At 36.0% G+C, this 24,919-nt stretch overlaps 1 protein-coding gene across 2 annotated transcripts in view; it reads right to left on the minus strand.

Annotated features, from left to right (window-relative positions):
* The window catches only part of LOC150076053 (proliferation-associated protein 2G4), a 164,832-nt gene that overhangs the window by 84,631 nt on the left and 55,282 nt on the right, over positions 1 to 24,919 (minus strand). For both annotated transcript variants that reach the window (XM_090387926.1, XM_090387927.1), the window contains exons 4-5: positions 19,153 to 19,222; positions 11,983 to 12,075 (exon numbers count right to left, since the gene is read on the minus strand). In XM_090387926.1, the coding sequence (XP_090244052.1) occupies positions 11,983 to 12,075; positions 19,153 to 19,222 (163 nt within the window). The remainder of the gene's footprint in view (positions 1 to 11,982; positions 12,076 to 19,152; positions 19,223 to 24,919) is intronic.

Consider the following 24,919-nt stretch of genomic DNA (forward strand, 5'->3'; position numbering starts at 1 on the left):
TTCGAGCCACTTCCGGTTCCACAACGCAAGTTGTTGTTGTTGTTTTGGTTTTTAGGAGCATTAGCAACTAAGGCCATATTGCTCCGGGATATGCGGTGGTCATTCCCTGACCTTTCCGCATCCTCCGTATTTGGTGGTGACGGGCTCGAACCCCGGTCTAATCAAGAAGCGTGTGCTACGCACTGCTGCTCCTTCCCACCTGGCTACGGAGGCGCCGACCACAACGCAAGAGAGCGGAACACGTGAGAATGGAAACATGTGATGCCTACCATTACCCTGCTGATATTTAAAGGTGTACTGAATAATAGAGAGTACTGCTGAAGAAGAAGGCTGGAGCCTTTGAAAGCTACGGAATTTTATCGCTTTTAACTTAGTATATTTTAATGCATTTTAATCTTGTGTTTTAATACTTTTAACATTGTAATACATATATTAATTTTGTAAATACAGGTTATTGTAAATATAGTTATCAAGATTTGTTTTGTTTTATTTATTCCATGAAAGGTTGGTGAAAAAACGCTAAGAACGTAATATGAATATACCCAACCTCAGAGGCCTATTTGAGGAGTTATCCAGGAGCCTTACTTACCTTTAGGCTCAAAAGGTTTTCTACTAAATAGTTATCTGCAATTTCAAATGGCTCATGCTCAATAACACAGCCTTTCCTCATCACAAAGGGTCTTTTGTCAGCAAAGACCAACGTGAACGTATGCATTCAATCCACCAGTAACATCAACTGGGTTATCTAAGACTTTCCCACACCCAGTATGCAAGGGCCTGATCTGATTCGTTTTCTTTTTTGTATTCACATACACAAAAAACTCCTTGTCCCCATTCTTTGCTCTCCTTATCCAGTGCTTTCTCATACCCAACCATGTCCTTTCTAACCTCATCTGTGGTACCATTACAGATCAACTTGTAGCTGTTGTAGGCTTCGGCACTTTTCATCACCCTGTAACTTTCCCATGCTGTCTTTTCTTGCTCTGTTAGACTGGCCAGCTCCATATTCATCCATCCTCCTCATGCTACATTTTCTTAATGGTACAGATGGGTTTATTGCTTCCATGATTATTGCTTTAAAGGTATTCCATGATTCTAATGTATTCAACCCTCCTCTAGATTTTATGTAGTGCTTTAAACTGCCATAGTCCTCTTTTCTGAAATTAAAACTCATGGCTTTACCTTTAACTACTGCAACATCATTACATCTTTCAATTAATGACTGCATGATTACTGTGACCAATGGTTCCTGTACTTTAAGCCCTGTTATTTTGTGATTTGTGAGTAATGACGAAGTCAAAAATATTCTTACCACTAGTAAAAATAATCATCATCTAGTTTATTTAAAAATTTTGCTCTCCGTGGCAAGTTCCCCCCCCCAACTTATTCCAATCAATTAGGGGCAGGTTGAAGTCACCCATAATAAGACATTCAAGCTTTTTTGCCAATTCCATCTGCATATAGAGACTCTCATCATACTCTTCACAATCGTCTAGTCCATTGGTGTCCATCCTTTTCCTGTACAGGGCCATATTCAAAATTAGATTTATTTCGCAGGCCACACTGAGTGATTTGAGAAAAATTAGTGTTATGTTTTCCATATCTTGTTACATGTAAAAGGAAGTTTCTACTTTCATGTTACTGTTTTTTATTTTTGGGCTATATATAAAAAAATGGAAATTCCAAACACTTATGTGCAACAAATTATGTCTGTGATTTATTTTTTAGATATTATTAAAATCTAAAAAACATGACTTACTTTTGTTTTCTACAAAAATATTTCTTTATTTATTTATATTTTTTGAAAACATATTTATAAATATTTATTTGATTTCATGAGTGAAAAAATTTGCCTTGTAAAATTCAAGTAGTTTATTTTTGTAGTCCATATTCTTATTTCTGAACCACATTTTGGCTTGAAGATCAATAGCTGAGATTGTAATTTTCAGCCACAGAAGTAAATGGATTCTCCAACAAGTTTGTCTTTTTCAAGGGGTCTTATATCAGCCAGCTGACTTTCAAACTCGTCAAAAAGTAATTGTAATAATGAAAGGCAGCGATTCTTTGAAAATATGTGTTTCTCTTTTAGCCAGTACAACATTCAAAGTGAACTAAATTGTCTTGCTCAATTTGGGATTTAAATAGAAAACTTTATTCTGAAATGATCTGATGCCACCATACAAATCAGAGACCAAGTTTCCTTTCCCTTGTAGTTTTAAATTAAGATCATTAAAAGTTTTAGCAAGAGCTTAATAATTGTGACACTCACCTCTTAATCCATAAATTAAGGAAGTGGATTCACTGATGTGAAGAGTGAAAGAAATTAACAATTAGAACTATTAAAACATGACCCAAGGAAGAAAAGAAGTGCATTACTTTTTCCAAGGTTGTCATCTATAAATGAATCAAGAATGTATGTTAAAAACAAAGAGTCTGGACACAAGACTCTTGATGATATTGAAAGTCATAAAAACCAAGTCTTGTAGTAGTAGTATGCAAGAAAGCAAGTGTATGAGCTTTTGCAGAATCAGCCAAAAAAAAAAAAAAAAAAAAATCACACCATTGCCTCCAAATGCCTGTCCAGTTCCTCCTTAAATTTATTCAACCTATCAACTTCCACAATGACAGATGGAAGTTTGTTCCAGCATTTAACCACCCGCTGGCTAAAGGCAAATTTCCGCACATCTATTCTACATCTGTCTTTTCTTAATTTGAATTTAAGTCCCCTTAGGTTCGTAATCTGAACAAGTGGAAGGTTCGTAATCTGAATTCAGCGTGTTCAACCCATTCAAGGCCTTATACACCTCAATCAGATCACCGTGCAGGTGCCTAGTCTACAGCCATTGCAATTTGCAGAACTTAAGCCTCTCTTGGTAAGAGGATCCCCTTCATTCCCCTCACCAATCTTGTTGCCCTTCTCTGTACACGCTCGAGCAAATCTACATCCTTCCTAAAATGAGGCCTCCAGACCTGTATGCAGTACTCAAGGCGTGGCCTGACCATTGCTTTATACAGAGGGACAATCACCTTCTTTTCCCTGCTAGCAAAATTCCTATATATCATTGACAAAACCCCATGACCTGCCCTGGCAGCCTGTCTGCATTGCTCAGAAAACTTCATATCTGACTGCATAATTACTCCCAGGTCTTTTTCATTTTCTACCACCTTAAGTGTAGTACACACAGTTGGTATGTTTCTCTGGGGTTACTTCTACCCATATGCAGTACTTTACATTTGTCAAGGTTAAACTTCAGTTGGCACTTCTTAGCCCATCAGCCCACATTATCTAGATCCTGTTGCAGTAGCACACTGCCATTACTGTCATTAACAACCCTGCCAACCTTTGTATCATCCGCAAACTTCAACACTAAGCCTGATATACCTTCATCAATATCATTGATAAATATACAGAACAGAGGACCCAACACCGAACCCTGTGGGACCCCACAAATAACATTAGTCCACGAAGAGCAGTGCCAATTGATTACCACCCTCAAGTCTTCTCCCACTCAACCATTCTGCTCCAATTTGTACAGAACTCTTCCATGTGCAACAGTGTCAAAAGCTTTCTTGAAATCCAAGTATTATATGATATCAAAATTATTTTTTGCATCCAGTTCCTTTGTAAATGCATCATAATATCCAGTCAGATTTGTCAGACAAGGCTTTCCCTTAACAAACCCATGCTGTGTCTGAAGTATTGCTGCAGTCTTGTCTAGATGATCCTGCAATGCATCTTCAACCAGTGACTCCATTATTTTACCCGGAACAGAAGTTAAACTAACTGGTCTGTAATTACTCGTGTCACTCTTCGATCCCCCTTTGTGAATTGGGGATACATTTAGACATCTCCAGTCCGTGGGGACCTCCCCCGAGTCCAAGGATGATCTCATAATTATAGCTAAGGGTTTGCTTAATTGCTTTGTCGCCTCCTTTAATATAACTGGATAGATCCCATCCACCCCAGGTGCCTTTCTTATGTTTAACTTCAACAATTTCTCCTCCAATTTGCTCTCAGTTATTACAAAATCATTAAGCAGTCTGCTACAATTTGATAACCTTCAGGCATTTTCAAACCTTAATAACTCCTCATGTGTGAATGAAGATGCAAAATACTCATTCAGTTTGTTTGCTATCTGAGCAGGATCATCAACAGTTGGACCATCGATATCAAGTGGACCAATCAGATTCCATCCCCTTCCTTTTAGAGTTTATATAAGTAAAGAAATCCTTGTTGTTTTTCTTAGCATCTTTTGCCAAAGATTTCACGTAATCTGCCTTTGCCTGCCTAACCTCCTTTGTGACCTGATTACAGAATAGCTTACATCTGCCATAGGCTTCTAAAGTCGCCTGATAATTTATATGCATCCTATGCATTTTTCTTCTCTGTCACAAGTCTCATTAGTTCATTTGATAACCATTTAGGCCTAAACCTTGAACAATTTTTCTTAATAGGCATGAAACTTTTAGTAGCATCCACGATTAATTCTTTGAATGCTTCCCACTTAGAATTTACTGTTGGTAACATCATCAGTTGATCCCACTGTACAGAATTTAAAAACTGTCTGAGACCACAGTACTCACCTTTACGGAAGCAAAAACCCTTTCCTTTACCCCTGATGGTAATTATATCTTAAATAAATCCCACATCAGTACATTGTGATCACTGCACCTAGTGGTTCCTTTATCTACAAATTCTTAATACAAGAATGATCACTGCTGATAACCAGATAAAGAGTATTACCCTGTCTGGTTGTCTCTCGAACATGCTGCTGCAGAAAACAATCATCCAATAAATCCACAAAAGTCTTACTAGTGTGTGAATGACCAACCCACAAGTTCCAGTTAATATCTGGGAAGTTAAAATCCCCCATTATAAGACATTCTGATATACTAGACCACTCTATTTCTCTGCACAATTGTTCATTGTACTCATTCGAGTCATTAGGCCTATAACACACTCCTACTCTTATTTTTGCTTTCGCAGTGCTTATGTCACACCAAACTGACTCAACAGTGCACTGGTCATCTATATCAACTGGATGCACTTCTTTTGATTTTATGTTTTTCTTAATTAACAGCATAACACCTCCTCCCTTCCTATCCTGTCTATCCTTTCTGTACACATTGTACTCCCCAAATTCTAGTTCTGCATTCCTTATATCTGTGTGACACCACGTCTCTGCTATCCCAACAATATATGCCTTTGATGCCTTGACCAACACTTCAAATTTATTTACTATACTTCTAGCATTGGTATACATGCAAGTATACATGTACCTATCCTTATTATTAATTACCCTAACACATCCCATATACCCACCTGTTTCACGATGACTGCCATCAGTCCCTGAAACCCCCAGCACCCCTCGCTCCAGGTCGCTACTTATTCTAATATAAGTTGTGCAAGAATCACCTTCACCTCTGCCTGTGACTACTTTTAACCTTTTAGTCTGTGAATCCCCCCAAGCTAGCAGCTTTCCGACCCACCGAATACTGCCTCGATAGCATCAGCAAATATTCTTGCACCCTTTCTATTTAAGTGTATCTCATCCCTGTAGAAGCAGTCTCTCCTGTTAACAAGCACAGACCACGCTGAAAAAAATTCTACCCCTTGAGCCTTGCACATTCCCTCCAGGGCTTAATTGATTGACAAGGCTCTCATCACGTATTCCTTCCTATCGTGCCTGGGCAGAATTGCAGACAATTTCAAATTTAACCCTGACTCATATGACTTTTTTGCAACATTGACCTGTACTTGTTAAGTAAATCTGCAGATCTCCTACTCTTAATGTCATTGGTGCCAACGTGAACAGCAATATCACCTTTTGTGCCCTTAAAAGATGATATATGCTTTACAACGTCATTAACTTTTGGCCCTGGCAGACATACCCTGGGCCTGTTCCATCTATCCTTTTTACACAATATATTCCCCGTCTCCCTGACAATAGAGTCACCAACAATAACTAGTTCCTTTGGGACCAGCGCATTCTGCCTTGGAGATTGCTGCTGTGTTGCCTGATGCCCAGGAGTGATCTCTGGTATTGAGTTGGGTAGCTGAGAGCTCGACGGGCCCCTCATATTAATTTCTTGGAGGGCATCTACCCTACACCTCAAGCTCTCATAGACGCCCAGTAGAACACTGAGTTGATGCCTAATTTCTAGACACTCTGCACCTGGCACACACAAAGACATCCTCCTTGGCTAGATCATGTTCTGTTCCAGAGAGTTCGGCAAAAATTTCACAAGTTGCACATTTTTTTAGGCTGTGATGCGTTGGAGAATCACCCCCCTCAGTTCTCCCCCGAGTCACAGCACTCCTGCCATTTTGTGCCCGTTGCTTTGCTGCTCTAGTCTGGGGCATGATATTTTAAATTAATAAGATCAATAAATTTAATTAATTAATTGTCAATACAGTTAGTCCTCGTATAGCACGACAGTTGTGTTCCTAGAAACCCTCGTGCAATGCAAAATCGTGCAATATGAACATGCCCTATGGGAAAAATGGGGTTAGGTGCCGACCACCCACGAATGAACACACATTTGTAACCAAAACATTACCAAACACAATAAATAATTGTAATAAAATACGTATTTTATTACGACTATTACGCAATAAAATATTGCTAATGCTTTTGCTTCTATCGTAAGCAAACTTGTTTTTTGTTTGATTTTCTATCCAAACAGTTGACAGCCGTTGCATCTCTTCCAATTCTTTGTGTCTTAATCTAATGAATTTTAATTACACTTTGAGTTGTTACTGCTATGAAAGTTGTTTTTATTTTCTCTGCATTCTTTGTAATTCTCGGCGTTGCCTCATTTAGGTCTGTAGCACATGCAATATCATGGTCTTTCATTTCGCTCAAAGCGTTTCACAGTTTCATATTTTTTCGCTATCGACAGTGGCGGACTGGCCATAAGCCTTACCGGGGAAACCCCGGTGGCCGGTGTGATTTTGGCCATAAACACTAGTATGAGGCCACTACAAATTTTCCCGGGTAAGAATTTTTGACCCAGTCCGCCTCTGTTTATCGATATTGCTTTTCTTTTTCTCTCCGAATCTGCAGTGTTTTCACCAGGACGCTTCCTTTTCACACCTTTTAAGTATTTTACTCATTTTTAGGGAATAAAGCACAATTACAAAACGAGGAGGCAAGCTTGATACGCATAAACAAAGCTGCACCCGTGTAGCAACTGAATAAACAACAACATAAAGGCCACTATTAACACCTCACATTTTACTAAAGCACATTTCTAGGGGTTACTACCATAAAACAATAAAAACAATTTCCAGTTGCGTTTCTGCTAGTGGAATCAGTTATAAACTGGTAGTAAACTCGATCTAATTGCATTTGCGATTATACCGATAGTTGGAATTGTGTTGGTTTTTATTTTATTATGGTGAAATGTGTTTCCCCTTCACTGATATAAAACACATAAATACATTTTCGGAATCTTCTCTTCATTCCTATCGTGTTGCATTCGGTTGGGGTGATTCCGCGTTCGACTGCCATTTCTTGTAAACACAAAGGCGAATCGTGCATAAGCGAATTCGGTTCGTGGTATATAAGATATCGTTCCCCTATTTATAAATCGTGTATGATCGAATTCGTGTAATGTAAACACGTGTTATACGAGGACTGACTGTACTACGCTATCTAATAGAATCTTAAATGCAGTGATGCGTATTACATTATATAATATGTTACAGCTGCCTAGTTACCACAATTAAAAATTTGAATTCCCTACTACTCTATACAAAAACAATGGCTGCAAGATTCGAACAAAATAACGGTTTTACGTATATTAAGTAGTAATCTACAAAAACACTATCTAAATTAAAAATAAAAATAACCAGTGTAACAATAACTATAAGACTATGTATAAAGTATAATATAAAATAACAATTAGGTAAATAAAAAGGCAAACACTTAATCGCTTTTTCGGAGCCTGTAATTCACAGCTGTAATTTTTAAAGAGAGTCAGCGCCCTCACTTGTGTCCACACTCTTGGTTTTTAACATACATTCTCGATTCATTTATAGATGGCAACCTAGGAAAAAGTAGTGCACCTTTTTTCTTCCTTAGGTCATATTTTAATAGTTCTAGTTTTTAATTTCTTTCACTGTTCACCTCAATGAATCCACTTCCTTAATTTATTGATTAAGAGGGGAATACCGAAATTATAAGCTCTTGCTAAAAATTTGAATGAACTCAATGGTACTAAAAGGTTTCGCTAAACTAATACAAGTGTCAATTAAAAGAATTTAAATGACTAAAAATGTCTATAAGAATTGCAAGAGCAAATGGCCACTCCATATTTGATAGTTGTTTTATTGGCTTCCCTTTTTCTGTCATAAAAATATCAATTTCATGTTGCATCAAACAATAAAACACTTTGCCACGACTACGCTATCTCACTGCACTATGTAAAATTACATCTTCATATTCAGCTTCAATTTCTGAAACTGTTGAAACATATGCTGATTAAGGCCATGTGATCTTATAAAATTTACAGTTGAAATAAACACATTCAATGTTTTGGAGAACCAATACTTTCCCCCAGAGAGCTTCTTGATGCACAATGCAACGAATTCCAATCGGAGGTTCGGCTCCAATATCTATCATTTTCTTGGTTATTCTAACATAAGCCCAATGTTCTTACCAATCATATTTTTTGCACCGAGCTCTTTTTGTGCTCAGCCTGCTTTCTAATATGTCCGCATTAGTTGTCCTAACCAGGAGTTTGAATTCTCCTATTTTGTTGACAACATTCCTGACATTATTGAAGACATAGTTAAGACTAGGTATTCTTCTATAGTTTACTACCCTGACACACCCCTTCAAGTTATTTAGGATTGTTTTCCTAGTTTTATCTTCCCACTCATTTGAAGTGTTGCTACACTCAGAAAATCCTTCTAACATCGGTTTCAGTTGTGACTCCAAAGAGGTTTTTAATATTTATTAAATAATTTAAAATTTTAATAACAAACCGTTCAATAGATTGGCAAAAATTTTCAAAAAGATTTTCAACTGTAGTTATTCTGTGCTCTGTAGATCAGCTAAATCTTTAACTGGTACAAAATTATCATTAATTCCAAGTATGAAGATAAGGAGTTAGGCTGTGTCATTTACATCACTACTGCCATCCAGTGCCACAATAAAATATTTCATTTGTTTTATGTTTTCTAAAAGTTGTTCAAACAAATTCTTTCCAATATCATCTACTCTTCGCATAATTGTCTGTCTTGTATCATCGTTCGCTTCTCCAGACAAATTTCTTCCACAACTTTTAACAAAGTCATCATCACCGAATGGTTTACTTTCAAAAGTGATCAAATGTGCAACCTGATAACTGGCACTTACAGAAGATAAGTGCCAGTTTCTTGACTGATACGTTTTAGGTGTGTTTTGTTGTTTTCTTAATTCGTTTTGCAACTTAAAACACTTTTCTTTTAGCAATACTCCTTTATATTGATCATAAGATTTATGCTTGGAATCATGGTGTCGTTTTAAATTATATTCTTTAAAAACCCAGTCTCCTTACACACAAAACACACTTTTTCGTCATATTCAATGAAGAAAGTCTTCAGTCCACCTTTGATTAAAAACATGACACTCCAAATCGACTTTCCTCTTTCAGAACATTTTTAAAGATGATTTTTTAATTCAATACAATAAACAAAGTTATATCAAAATAGTAGAATTTCACAATATGAAAAGATTGATACGCACATAACTATATTTATCATACATATTACCGCATTGGACCACATGCACATGTTTGATACAGTCAAACTTCATGCTTGCATGCCTATACATGCAGTGGCACGATTCTCTAAAATGTTGTTTTAGTTCACTTTCCATATGGGCCGTATCTAACCCGTGAGTCATAGGTTGGATGTCACTGGTCTAGTCTATAGGTTACTCCCACTCTTCATTATAATTTTGCTTCCAACTAATTCACATCACACAGATTCTATGTTGGCAGAAGTAACTTCTGACTTGGCAAAAGCTCTTTTTGTGCTCAACCTGCTTTCAATAAGCATGACCCTACTACCCTTCAATTTTCCTATCTTTTCTAAATACATTATATATACCACAATGGAATTGGCCATCCCCAATTTCCAGGTGGTGCCATGTTTCGGTTAGCCCTATTACGTCAGCATTAGTTGTCCTAACCAGGAGTTTGGATTCACCTATTTTGTTGACAACGTTCCTGACATTATTGCATACATAGTTAAGACTAGGTATTCTTCTATAGTTTACTACCCTGACACACCCCTTCAGGTTATTTAGGATTGTTTTCCTAGTTTTATCTTCCCACTCATTTCAAGCATTGCTACACTCAGAAAATCTTTCCAACATCAGCTGTTGTGGCAACAAACAAGAATTCTTAAGATATGTGCAAGCATTACTTTCACCCATATCATCAGATAAAATGCACGTCTATATTACCCTTCTCCCCACAACAAGTAATTTCCCTGAACTCTTAGAGCATCATCAATAATAATGGCAAAAACCCCTGCACCACCTTTGTCATTATGAATGCCGTCTCTACAAAATAAATCCCTTCTAACTAGAAGTGTTGGCCGTGCTGATAAAAATTTCCCCCCTAGACTTTTTGCAGACTCCCTCAAGTCTTGAGTTAACCCACAAGGCTTTCAGCAGATAATCCCTCCTATTGTGTTTGGGCAAAATTGCAGATGCATACACATTCTGACCTAGCTCATGCCATTTTTTTCAGCATGATTCTATATTTATCCAACAAATCGCCAGCTGGTGTTCATTTAATATCATTAGTCCCCACACGAATAATAATTCTCTCTTTACTTCTATTAATATCCGAAAATATCTTGGTAACATCATCAATTGTTGCTCCTGGCAAACAACTCGGTTCTTGTCTACCTATCTCTATTACAAAAAATGTTATGTTTCCCTGTTATTTTATTTATTTTTTTTTTAGGAGCATTAGCAACTAAGGCCATATTGCTTCGGGAATATGCGGTGGTCATTCCCTGACCTTTCCGCATCCTCCATATTTGGTGGTGACAGGCTCGAACCCCTGTCTAATCAAGAAGCGCGTGCTACGTGCTGCCGCTCCTTCCCACCTGACTACGGAGGCGTGCCATGTTTCCCTGACAACAGAATCTCCCAATAAAACTAAATCTCCTTCAAGCAGAGCAGTATGCACTTACTTGGTCACAAGATACTTGAGTCCTCGATGAGCTCCCAGTTATATTTGTTTTTAGGCAAGCACCCATTTCTTTAGTGACTCATACTCTTCTAGTAATGTAAGTTAATCTGAGATCAGTACACATTGAGTGCAAAGAAAAGAATTGTCAGTTGAGCTTGGTTTTTCTACTCTTTTTACCGGAAAGAATTTAACTTGGCAGAAATACTTTAGAAAAGTTAAGGATTAAATTTTAAAAATATAAGTAGAAATTAATTTCACAGCATTACTGCAATAAAATATACAAAATCACTGAAATTAAATTTAAATAAATTTTATACAAAAATTTTGTCTACCAGACACCTGATGTTAATTCCTTTCAGTTAAGTGCCAGAGCCAAGTTAAAACATGTCTGCTCTTTCCCACTGCCTACAGCATTACTTCAGTAAAGTCTAGGGGGCCATATATTCTTAGGGACCTTTGTACCAAATAAATTAATAACCTCCCCCCCCAATCCTCTTTCTTCATGCATTTAGACCCTAGAGGAGTCAATCAGAAGTAAACTAATTTCACAAGGGCATTGCTAAGTATTTTGTTCTAGGGTATCCAAATTTTAACATAATTTTGAATTAAAATAACTGGCTTCTTAAGTATTTTTAATACTAAAAAATATTTAAGAAGGCATAAGATACCTATTGAAGATACAGCCCCAAAGAACAACACTTATAGAATAGTTTTCCTTCGGAATCTAAATAAACATCAAAATTTAACAATAGTGTTCAAATAAAAAAAATAATAATAAATAAATACCTCTCCTCCTGGTTTTACAAGTCGTAATGCTGCTTCTGCAGAATAATAGGCTGCTCTAATTACATCAGCTTTACGGCCGGTCACTTTATTATCCTGAAATGCAACACAATTACTGAAATTATCATGTACAAAAGTTTAATTTATAAATCACAGAATTCTTAAGAGTAGAACATTAATGTTGAAAATAATATTTTTTTTTGGGGGGGGGGATTTATATGCATTCAGGGAATCCTATTTTTAAATGCATGGGACCAAAAACAAATATTAATCTGAATTTTGCAAGCTGCAATAAAATATACAAAATCACTGAAATTAAATTTAAATAAATTTTATACAAAAATTTTGTCTACCAGACACCTGATGTTAATCCCTTTCAGTTAAGTGCCAGAGCCAAGTTAAAACATGTCTGCTCTTTCCCACTAATTTTCCAATAATTAATTACTACATTTATCATTATTTTAGAACTTAAATTCAATATGATTTTAGAAGGAAAAATAAAGTTCTTCAAGAAATAACACAATATCACTAAATGCATTTCACAAAGATTTTTTAAATGAATTTAATTTAAATAATGATGTTAAATCATTTTTAATCATAAGTCAAATTAATATTTTTAATTGTGTTCACACGTACATTTATGTAAATGTCAGAATGCTGTTATACAATGGAACACTGCTCTGATACTTTTGTTGAATTATTTTTTAATGAAGGATAAAAATAGCACACCCACTTGCCCGTATATTTAGTTAACTCAAAAAATTCTTTGTACAGAGGAGATGTATGGAGATTAAATGAATAAATAAAGGGTAAAAAAAAAAAAAAAAACTCTAAAAATACTAAAAATATATCTACTCACTTGAGGATCTCACAGTAAAGGAAACCATAGTACTACTATGTAATTAAGAACAGAAGGTTTTCTTTACAAGTCATCCTCAACCAGAGCTTGGAAGGAATAAGTTCATAATGGTATTTTTCTTTCAGATGAGTTTTTAAGCTGGAATGTGTTCACATCTTTATAATATATTTTGAGACTAATTTCATTTTCCTCACAAATGTGAGGAGCTCTGTATTTTTTACCTTTCAAGTTCTTTTGTTGATTACTTCAGAGGAAAGTGTGAACTTCATTTCACTCTAACTATAATTTCCTTACATGTAGCATTCTAAGGGTGCTGGCTGGAGATAAAACTATAAACCCTACCCCAATCTTTTCAGGGTCCCCTCAGTTTTTGCCAATGGAAATTAAAAATCACCAAATGATTGGAACTTCAGTGTGGTGAGACAGAATTAACAATAGCAGAATCTATTATTACTCATTTTAGCTCATTGATATTTATGTGGTGTTTTTAATTAAGTTATGACAAATTTGGTTAAGTGAGTTACGGAGCTAATCAAGTAAGGGGCAGTACACAAGAAATTACCAGTTGATAAAGGAGGCTGGAGCCTCTGAAAGCTACAGATGTTTTTATAGCTTGTAATTCTGTATAGTGTAATTTCATATTTTATCTATCATTTTATCGATTTTAATTGATCATAATCAGTGCATTTTATTTGTATATTTTTATCTGTTATTTTTTTACAAAATTTTATCCGGTCTTATATCATTATTATTTTAATAAAGTTTCAGTTATAGATGGTTGGTGTGTTGTATTGCAGTTATTATGAGACAACATGGATTTGTTAAGTGGAGATTTTCTCTGCCCAATCTGATTAGCTACTATGATGCAGCAACAAAGAAACTGGATGCTAAAAATAACTTTGACATCATAAACTTAGATTTCACTAAAGCTTTTGACATTACCACATGAAAGACTGCTGCAAAAATTAGAACAGTGTGGTACTGGGGGCAAATTGCTACTATAAATAAAGGGATGGGTGAGAAACAGAAGACAGTAGTTATAAATGGAGTCCCCCAGGCTTCAGTGCTGGGACCCTTACTATTTTCAATATTTATTAACAATACTGATAGAGGCATAATGAGCTCACTGTAAGTTTGGAGATGATACAAAGGTTGGCAGGGTGGTTATGTATAGTAATCAGAGTATGCTACTGCAACAAGATTTGGAAAAGTTAGGCAGATGGGTAGAGAAGCGACAACTAAAGTTCAACATTGCAAATGCAAGTAGAATCAATCCCTGAATATGAGTAGAAAAAATCCTAGAATAACATACCTATTGTATGGTACCACACTCAAGAAAGCGGAAAATAAAAAAGACCTGGGGGGGGGGTATTGTGCAGTCAGACAAAGTTCCCCCTAACAAACCTATGCTGGGTCAGAACTATAACTGCAGTCTTGCTTAGATGATCCTGCAATGCTTCTTTAACCAGTGACTGAATTATTTTCCCTGGAACAGAAGTTAGACTAATAGGTCTGTAATTACTTGTGTCACCCTTTGATCCCCCTTTGTGAATTGCGAATACATCTGCACATCTCCAGTCAGTGAGGGACCTCTCCTGAGTCCAAGGATGCTCTCATAATTATGGCTAAGGGTTTGCTTATTTCCTTTGCTGTCTCCTTTAATATAACTGGATAGATCACATCCACACCAGGACATCCATCCTTGTACATGCTAGGAGCATTGTAAATAAATTTGATGAATTTGAAGCACTGATTAAGTCATCAAATGCAGACATAATAGGAATAGCAGAAACATGTCACTCAGACATAAGTGATGCTGAATTTGAATATGGGGCAGTACAATGTATACAGGAAGGATAGACAGGACAGGAGAGGTGAAGGGGTTATGCTCTTAGTTAAGATTTGTAAAATAATAAGAGAAGTTTACCTCAATATAGTAAGTAGAACACTTCCGAATGATACTCTCCAGAAATTAAAACGAAAAACTTATATTAGAGTAACAAATAATTAAAAAATAATTAAAAATCAATTTAAAACAATAAAACTCAATTTAACGCAATTAAAAATAAGAAAATTAATTAAAAGAATATAATGAAAAATTGCAAAACTATTTTCCTTCCTTGTTAAATTTTTCATTATTTTTAAAATTATTTGTTACTCTAATGTAAGTTTTTCAATTTTTTTCATTTTAATTTCTGGAGAGAATCATACGGAAGTGTTCTACGTACTACATTGAGGTAAACTTCTCTTATTATTTTACAAATATTGATATCAATGTAGAACGTATTGAGCATTACAGCTCTGGTTCATACTATCTAGCTCTTAGTTAAGAAACACATTAAATATAAGGCAGTGCATCCAGTTGACATGGGTGACGAGTGCAATGTTCACTCAGTTTGGTGTGATATAAGCACTAGGAAAACAAAATTGAGAGTATAGGAGTGTGTGTTATAGGCCTAATGACTGATGAGTATACCAAATAGCTATACAGAAAAAAAACTCTGTCTGAATGACAATTGTTATCATTCACTCTTAATTTGAGTGCATATGTGTAGTTACTTGAAGGTGTACAGCACCTGCATAGGAAATAACATGTCTGTTTCCTTAGCAATCTGTGTTTCCCCTTCAAATAGTGTAAACAAAATGGATTACATGTGCACCCTGTCGAGTACAGTTACTTAAATTCTCCACGATTCAAAACATGAAGTTCTTAGGAAAGTGAATAAAATTGTAAAATGCAAAGGTGCCATATACTGTATGTAACGATACTATATGCAAAACACCAGTAAATTTTCTTTATAGCCCCATTCAATTTCATTAAATGGTATCTGCCTGTAGTTGGCTTCACCAAATCTTTTCAAATTAGACAAGCTATTCAAAAGTCACAGGCTCTGCTTCAGCTTTCAAATTTCATTGTAGGATATTTTGAATAATCTGTGCTAAAACATATATAAAGCCCTATATAAAGCCCAGGGAACAGTAGACACCACTTGACACTACTTGTCCATTACTTCCTCCCCAAGACATTTTTGCATAAATAATTTTGTTTAATTTTTTTGAAATATAAACTGTTATAATGAATTGGCAAGGGCATACTAAGCAGGAGTTACCCATACATTCAGGCAAGAAAATAAAATATGTTCATAAGAATTTCATTCAATTTCACTACTGGAAAATTTATTACAGCCTTTTCTGCAGTTAAATAAATTAAATGATAAAAATGACCTCTAAAAATTAACTCTTTTATGAAATAGTATTCTTCTGGTCTACCATAATAGCAGCACTATTCGAATAGAATGCTATTCTGTGTTCAACAGGTATGTATCTTATAGCATTTAAATTCCAAAAACATCAAATTCCTTACCTTCCAGAGCAGGCAATCACAGTTTACCGTCTGAATTTCATCATCATAAAATATTATGATAATGGAATGGATCTGCATCATTGCAACCATCAAATGAAACAAATGGCGATTTTGCAAATGTTTTACAATTCAGCAGTTATATCAGATACTATTTCACTAAAAACAGTTGCCTTAGTCCTGGCAGAACCAAACTTCACTACTTGTGAATTCAGAAACAATTTCCTAAATAAGGGACCAACATAATTTGCTACAGTCATAGTAAGATTGAGTTCTACCAAACAGAAGTGAAAAGACACTGTTTTCATAACACCCAAATTAGCATTTCCACTGTCAACAAAAAATCTACTTTCTGTTGCCTTCTTCACACTTTTATGTTGATATGTTCAGCAGACTTCAAAGAGAAAACAACACCATGTTTTTCATCATGCAGTTGTCATATCATCACAAACTACAAAATACAAACCTATTCCCTTTAAATACTTAAAATACAAAGAAACACACCACTATGTGTCCCAAAACTCTTGAGAATAATACTTCTTACTTTGTTCACCTGGCACCGTTGTTTGTACTTGAAATAAAATTAAATGACCTCACTATTTAAAAACAAAAATGAATCTTAAGTGACAATTGAAAGAAACCAGAATACACCCCCTTTCTCCACATATCTATTAAAACTATTTATTCTATTAATCTTAACACATGTGACTGCTGGTTATAGTTTGAGTTTGCTTTGAACGGAAGTTTTTGTCTACAAAGTAATATTTTATATAGTTTTTGTCCATATTAAATTACTGTTTTCTTTGAAATTTTTTCCACTGATAAAGATCAATATTTGCAGTTAACCTATGGATTTACTTATTTTACTGTGAGGAAACTTCTCAATATAACTTTTATTCTCACATTCTTTAACCAGTGACTGAATTATTTTCGTCGTTGTTTTACTTATTCAATGTTGTTTTACTTATTCAAGACTGACTATGCTAATGATTATACCTATTAAAAACAGAAGACTTAAAAACTATTGAATGTGCAGTACTGATCACATAACTTCAATTATAAGCAATGAATATTCAATCCTTGTATGACTTAAAACTTTGCAATTCAACATTATCAAGGACTAAATTTTAAATGTATTATTTTGTCATTGTTTGGTGACTGGGTCCGTTGGATCCCCATAAAAGAACACAGAGCTTATTATATATGGGGCGGAAAGCCTGCCAGAGAAGGGTAATTAAGTAAGTACGGCATCCAATCACGCTTTCCTTATTTATTCACTTGGAAATTTCAAAGCTACTTCCACCCTGGATTTTTTGTAAAACAAAAACTCCAAGGTAGAAAGATCTTGGGGAGTGACAGAAGTGTTCAACTATTCTGAATACAGTAGAGCGTCAAATCCGAACGTCAATAATCCAAAAGAGCCAGCATTTATTTATTTTTTATGCTGGTGCCATAAAATAATTGCAGTAAGTGCAGGTTATTGTGATCACATTTGCAAATTGGAATTTTTATTCTATTAAATGACAACTGTAATAAGCAAAAATCAGAGGAATATTATCCAGGGTATAAAAATGAAGATATAAAGCACAAATTTATACTTTTAGTTTACCTTATCAATTAACAAAATTAAATGATATGTGAAAATCAGAAGAATCCACAGGCTAGCAAAATAAAAATAAATTTACGCTTACGTACATAGCTTAATTAATTTATATACTTTGTTATTTGGTTTTTAGGAGCATTAGCAACTAAGGCCATATTGCTCGGGGATATGCGGTGGTCATTCCCTGACCTTTCCGCATCCTCCGTATTTGGTGGTGACGGGCTCGAACCCCGGTCTAATCAAGAAGCGTGTGCTACGCACTGCTGCTCCTTCCCACCTGGCTACGGAGGCGCCAATTTATATACAGTACTAGCTAAAGATAACACTTTGTAATCTGATATTTTTGTTCGCTGACATTTTTTTTGGTTGTAAAATATAAAAAAAGATAAGCATCAATCAACACCAAAGAACACAGCATGCAGAAATTGCAACTAACACAATACACACAAGTGAGATATGGAGTAAATGTTTATGGAGTTTAGATATAGGAATGAAGATATTCTGAACATTTACAAAGTTTTATTTTACTTTACTTAAGTTATGGTCTTCTTCTTCTTTTAAAAGGAAGCAGAAATTTTTAAAAATTAAATGAAAGATTGAGATTTTAAACAGACTTTTAAAGGGAGCAAGCAAGTCTTCGTTGGCAAGATTTTACAGGGTTGGAAAGTCAACCGTAACAGAAATTAAAAACAATAAGGAAAAAATTTTAAAGTTTACATTTCTGGGAGCATCAATAACTAAGGCCATATTGCTCCGTGTGTACTATCTCTAAATTGTGTGATCTGTGGTTGATTTTCTGCTTGCTAGACAAAAAACCCAAGTTTTGGGGAGGAAAACCATGCTACCTTGCCTGAGACCAACTAACTCAGCCACATTTTGAAAAAGGCCCATAAAAATTCCTCTCATCATTGACGGGACTCGAACTTCTGGGTCTTTTAAACCTAGGGTGGAGATGATGGTGATTCTACCAACTGTGCTACCCATGAGGGCTAGGTATGAGCAACAAGCTGAATACTGTCCAACTCAACTACTCTTGATGAAAAGAGCAAATGATATGGCAACAAAGAAACAAAGTTTGAAAATGGTGCAGAAAAAAAAATAAATAAATATTTTCGTTAAAGGCCTATACACATGTTATTGTGGCTGAAAGTTCCATATGTTTTATTACCTATGAATAAAAACACATAAGTACACAACTTAGTATTACTTCCAAACTTACTACCCCCCCTTTTAAGCCTCCAGAACTATATTTTTGATAAGTTCGAAAATCCGAACTTGTCGACACTCTACTATAGTAAGGTTTTTCTATATATACAACTATATGTTAATATATGTTTATGAGAAATTTACCACAGCTGCCCCGACAACAAGGGTATGTGCTACCACAGCTATGAATCCATCAATATGAGCACCCAAATCCCTAAGAAGCAGAAAGACAAAAAAAAAAAGTATCCATTTAATAATAATGAATGTAGCTCAATTACTTATATTAATTACACAAAATACCAAAAAAGTAATTAAATGGCACTATATACCGTGAAGACCAAAAGTCAGGACAACTGATATTTTTATATTTTGTTTTATTTAATTTTATTAATTGTTTTCATTTATTTGTAATATTAAATACTTTTTTGCTTTATTTTGGTGTTTTAGCTACATTATCACCAGTGAAGCCGATCCCTAATTTATCTTGTAATAAAGTAATATATAAACATTTCAAATGTGTACTGACTTTTGGCACATACTGTATATACTTAAGAAAATATTGTAGAATACCCATCATATATTTTGTCTGAACATATAAATGTATTAAACAAATTGAGCTGGCATTTTACAAAGTATTAATACTATTCTAGTTAAGAAAGAGCAATATTTAATCACTTATATTAAACCCACCAACAGGCTTGAAATTCTGAAATGCAAGTATAGGCATGTGTTTTGGTGGGAAGGGGAAATACTGAACACAAATTTTTGAATATTTCTCAGGCGACTGATCTGTAAGTTAGTGCAAGTGCATCATTTCTACATGCAGTCAGCTAATAAGTAACTAGGAACTGGCATCATTAAGTACATCTATCTCATATTGTGAATACCTTCACAACGAGTTACCATGACATTGCACTAGCTTGAATAAGTAACACTTCACCAATGGAGAAGACTACTATTACTTATTCTCGGCAGATAGCACCACTCAGACGGCACCGTTTCAGAGCTTGCCGGCTCCTCATCGGTGGTGGTCGGGTGCCCTGGTGATACAATTACAACCCAGTTGTGAAGTATAACTCCACAATATGAGAGATGCCTAGATTGTGAATACCTTCACAACAAGTTGTGAAGGTATTCACAATGTTCAGTGCTGGTGACATTCTGCATCTTATGCAAGACGCAGGATGCCACCAGTACTGAGCTTACTCAATCCATTCAAAGCCTCAAACACCCCAATCAGAATTATTCACAGGTGCCTGGTCTCCAGGTGCAATTTGCAGAACTGAAGCCTTTCTTGATAACAGCATCCTTCTGTTCCCCCTCACTAATCTTGTTGCTCTTCTCTACATCTGTTCCAATGGATCCACATCCTTCCTTCCTAAAACAAGACCTGCTTTCATCTGTTATGCAGTACTCAAGATTGTATTAGTACTCAAGTACTAATACAACAGAATAATTACCTCCTTATCCCTGCTGGCAAAATTCCTGTATATCATTGACAAAACCCCACCAGTTGTCCTAGCAGCCTGTCTGTACTACTCAGAGAACTTCATGTCTGACTGCATGATTATCCCCAGGTCTAAATTTCTATAATGATCACTTTTATACCACATGAATGTTACGATAGTTTATTTAGCTATTACACAATGAGTAGTGGTATGAAAGTAATGCCTCCTATTTTTTTCCTGAGAAAATTTAATTCCCATAACTATGTCTTTTACATCAATTAATCCTCAATCATTAATAAACACTTATTTTTCCACAAAGTCATCATCATTTTCTATGCACTTCCACCATCTCTGAGTCAGATGCTGCATTCCAATCCTGTAAAAGTCCTTACTCTTGCTCTGGAGGGCTTAGCAAATACTGTGTTTGGGCTGGTCGTCAACTGCAAAATTGATTCCATGGAGTGCATCCTTCAGCAGGCCAAAGAGGTGATAGTTGAAAGGTGAAAGATTCGGATTTTGAGAAGAATGAGGGAGGAAGAACAGTGTACCCCAATTTTGCAATGGCCTCCATCATGCACAGGCTGGTGTGGGATTGTGCAATTGTCTTGGAGAAGAAGAACCTCATTAAGGTTTTTGTCCAGTTGAACTCTATGGATGCAGGCTTTCAACTTTTTCAACGTTTCCACATATCAAGTTAAGTTGACTGTGGTGCCATGCTCCAAGAAGTCCACAAGCAAGACCCCATTTTTGTCGCAAAACACGGTCACTGTGACTTTACTGACCGAAAGCTGTCTTTTGAACTTCTTGCACGGCAAATTTTTTATGGTGCCACTCCATCAACTGTCTCTTCGTTTCAGGGTCATAATAGTGGACCCAGGTTTCGTCACCTGTGACTATGCATGAAAGAAAACCTCTCCTTCACTCTCATAGTACTGGAAAAATTCCGTACAGATGACTTTCTGTTGTAGCTTAGTTCCTTTATGATGGTTACCACAGCAGGTTTCCCCATACCTACTGCATTGCACAATTCGCATGTGTGATGCGGTGGTCCTCTTTGACGAGTACGTCGATCTGGCTCTTGTTGTCACTGACATTACTGGCCGGCTGCTTCGGGGCTTGTCAACAACATCAATTTCTCCCACTCCTAAAGTGTCTTACCCAATGCGTAGTTGTACTCACACCTACAGTATTGTCACCATAAATATTTCTGAGATACATATGGATTTTGATAGGCATCACTTCTTCCTTGGTAAGAAATTCAATCAACCACTCTTTTCTTGATATGTATATCAGTAACATCCACCATTTTGAACTATCCGTGTGCTGAACTCAAGACTGATCACAGCACTACTCAATGACACACAAAATGATCTATGGCACCACATTTGAAAGCAAAAAATTAGGAGGCATTACTTTCATACTGGTCCTCGTGAATCACTATACATTAAGGTAATGTTTTGGTAAGTAACCTTGCCCGAACCCATCCTCAGACTATACAAAGGCTGTTTTTTTTTAAGGACATACATGAGGAACTTCTTGTTCCCATTCTTTAATTTCTTAGCCAGCTTGCTCATATTCCCCCCCTTTGCTGTTCTGTTTCTGTGGTTCTATTACACATGTAGACATAGTATCTTATGTACAACGGCTCCAGAATGTTAGTTCAACCACACCTTGGTACACTGTAATGAATACAAACTCTGTAAAAGGCCAGAAATGTGCGTAGTGTTGTTTGTGAAGTCTGTGTTGTGTTGTCACCTGGCAATCACCTGGAAAGCCTGCTCACTTCCCTGTACACCATGAACAGGTGGACCACAGCTAAGATGAATTGTGGCGAACCTCAGATATTACAGTCAGGTGCCCTAAAGAGAGAATTCTCACACTCACTGAAGGTAGTGCTATACCAACGAGTGTGGTACTATTACAGATCATCTTGTAGGTGTTGTTGGCTTCATTACTTTTCACTGACCTGCAACTTTCCCATGTCATCTTTTTCTATTAGATCAGAAAGCTCTGGTCTAATAAGAGTAGAAAAAGATATTCCTCCACCTCGGCATCCTCCTCATGCTATATTTGCTTACTGGTATATATGTGTTCATGGGTTTTGTGACCATTGCTTTAAAGGTATTCCATATAAATAAACTGTTGATGGCACCTCTTGCCAGAATGAGCAGTCAGAATTGAGACATTCAGCAAACAGGAGGCTGGCAAACAGGTAAGAAATCCTGATTAACTTTAATTTCAAATTATTCAAATGGAATAGAATAGGTAAAAACTAATAATGTATAATATAATAAATAATATATGTAATGTACGAGGGGTGATCATTTAATTCGCAGACTAGTGCAAGATCTTATCTTAACTGTTATCATCTGAATCTTCTGTGGATTTCTCCTTCTCTTTACTTTAGACCTTGAACTTTACACAATTTCCGTCACCACCGTACCAATGCATTAAATGCTTCTTGCAAGCCATTTTTCGAAACAATGAAGTGCTTCTGTCGTGGCTCTGTGGTCATCATTGCTGGATGCTAAATGCATGCCTTTCAGAGCTTTCTTCAGATATGAAAACAGGAAGACAGGGCTGTCTGGTGAACAAGAGAGATCACAATCTGTTTCTCCATCATGACAATGCCAGGCCACTGCCTGGCATTGTCATGATGGAGAAAGCACTTCACAGCGAAATGTTCTTGACATTCCTCACGAATGGCATGGTAAAGTTTGACTCTGAGCAGCTCAAAGTATGCTTCCTTATTCAGTTGTTCCACGAGGCACAAAATATGTAACAAGAATGCTTTTTGTGTCAAAAAACACAAGAACCATTTGTTCGTCAGCTGAACGAGAAGTTCAAAATCCACTCACGACTGTTGTTTTGTCTCTGGCTCATGGTGAAAAATCCAAGTTTCATTACAAGTCACTGTTTGATTTAAGAAGTTTAACACTGTTTCAAAACAATCAAGCATTTCTTTGCACAAGCCTACCCTTTGCTGTTTCTGTTCTGGAGTCAAATTGTGTGAACTTCAGCAGGCACAGAGTCATGCATTTTCAGATGATTTTTCACAATATTTTGAGCACTACTGTATGAAATGGACATTCTAAGAGCTAATTCACGAAGTGTAATTTGCCTGTTTTCAACCAGGATTTCCTGGGCTTTTGCGATTTGTTCAGGAGTTGAGGAGGAAGGCTAACCAGGTCTTGGGTCTCTGCAACAGACTCGCAACCTTCACTGAATCCACTTGTGCCATTTAAATATGGCTGTCCTACCAAGACACTCAACACCACACACTTCATCTCTTTAACTGCTTCCGATGCATTTAAGCCCCATCTGACACAATAACGAATCACATATTACTGTTCGATCTTATGTCCTACATGATATACTTGCTTCAAAATGATTGTCACTGACATACAGCTAAAAAAAAAAAAAAAAAAAAAAAAACTTTCTTCGCACAACACTAGCTTGACAAGTACTGGCAAGCACACAGAGTGCTCAGTAGTGACCAAGGAGAGTAGTGGCAATTATGGAAAGTTCGTGCAGTAAACAAAATCTTTCACCAGTCTGCAAATTAAATGACCACCCCTTGTAATATGCATAAATTGTATATAGTAATTATCCAATACACATTTTGGTTATTAATTACTCATATCACCCTTTGAGAATTTGGTGATGAGTGATAAGCCTGGTCTATTGTGCTGTCTGTGCAACTTGCACTATAATCCCGCTCCCAGGCTGCCCAGACCTGGAGAAACCAGCAAAAAAATATAAATAAAAAAAAATAATAAAAAAAAAAAAATATAATAATAATAATAAAAATTTCCTTCCCCCATCACTCAGCCACAGTCAACCATGACCAAGACAAAGCCCCATGGAAAGGGGGGGGGGGTAAAAAATTGTACAAGTCACAGCAACACAGACAGCAATAACATAGACATCTGTCAACTTTTCTTAAAAACTGCCCTTGCAAAGTCCTGCAAAGCATTATCATCATCATTTCTATTTAAAAGGCATACATGTTCATTGATTTAACTTTTGAATTAATCTAAAGGATATTCATAAACCATATTTTTATCAAAATCTACTGTATGTTAAAAACAATAGATTTATGATCACTTTGTAGTGTAATCTGAAACCACCTTCCATTGATTTAACCTTTGTACTAATCTAAGGGATGCAGCAGTAACATCAATATTAGATTGACCATGTACATTATCAAGTGTATACAATTCCCCTGGTTTATTAATCACAAATAACTCATGAGTGAAAATGAAATCCTCTAAACTTCTACCCCTGAGATCATTAGAATTTGCATGCCACAACTGAGATTTGCATCCATTGTTATGATAATATTATTAGTTCCCACAAATCTCATTAAAGAATCCAAATAACCCAAGGATACATCAATATTCTCTTTGGGGGAACAATACAGTGAAACTATATAAAAAGATAATCTCTGAACAGAGATATGC

The sequence above is a fragment of the Mastigoproctus giganteus genome, chromosome 13 (assembly GCF_048544385.1).
Source record: "Mastigoproctus giganteus isolate SK-2022 chromosome 13, ASM4854438v1, whole genome shotgun sequence".
Taxonomy (NCBI): Eukaryota; Metazoa; Arthropoda; class Arachnida; order Uropygi; family Thelyphonidae; genus Mastigoproctus; species Mastigoproctus giganteus.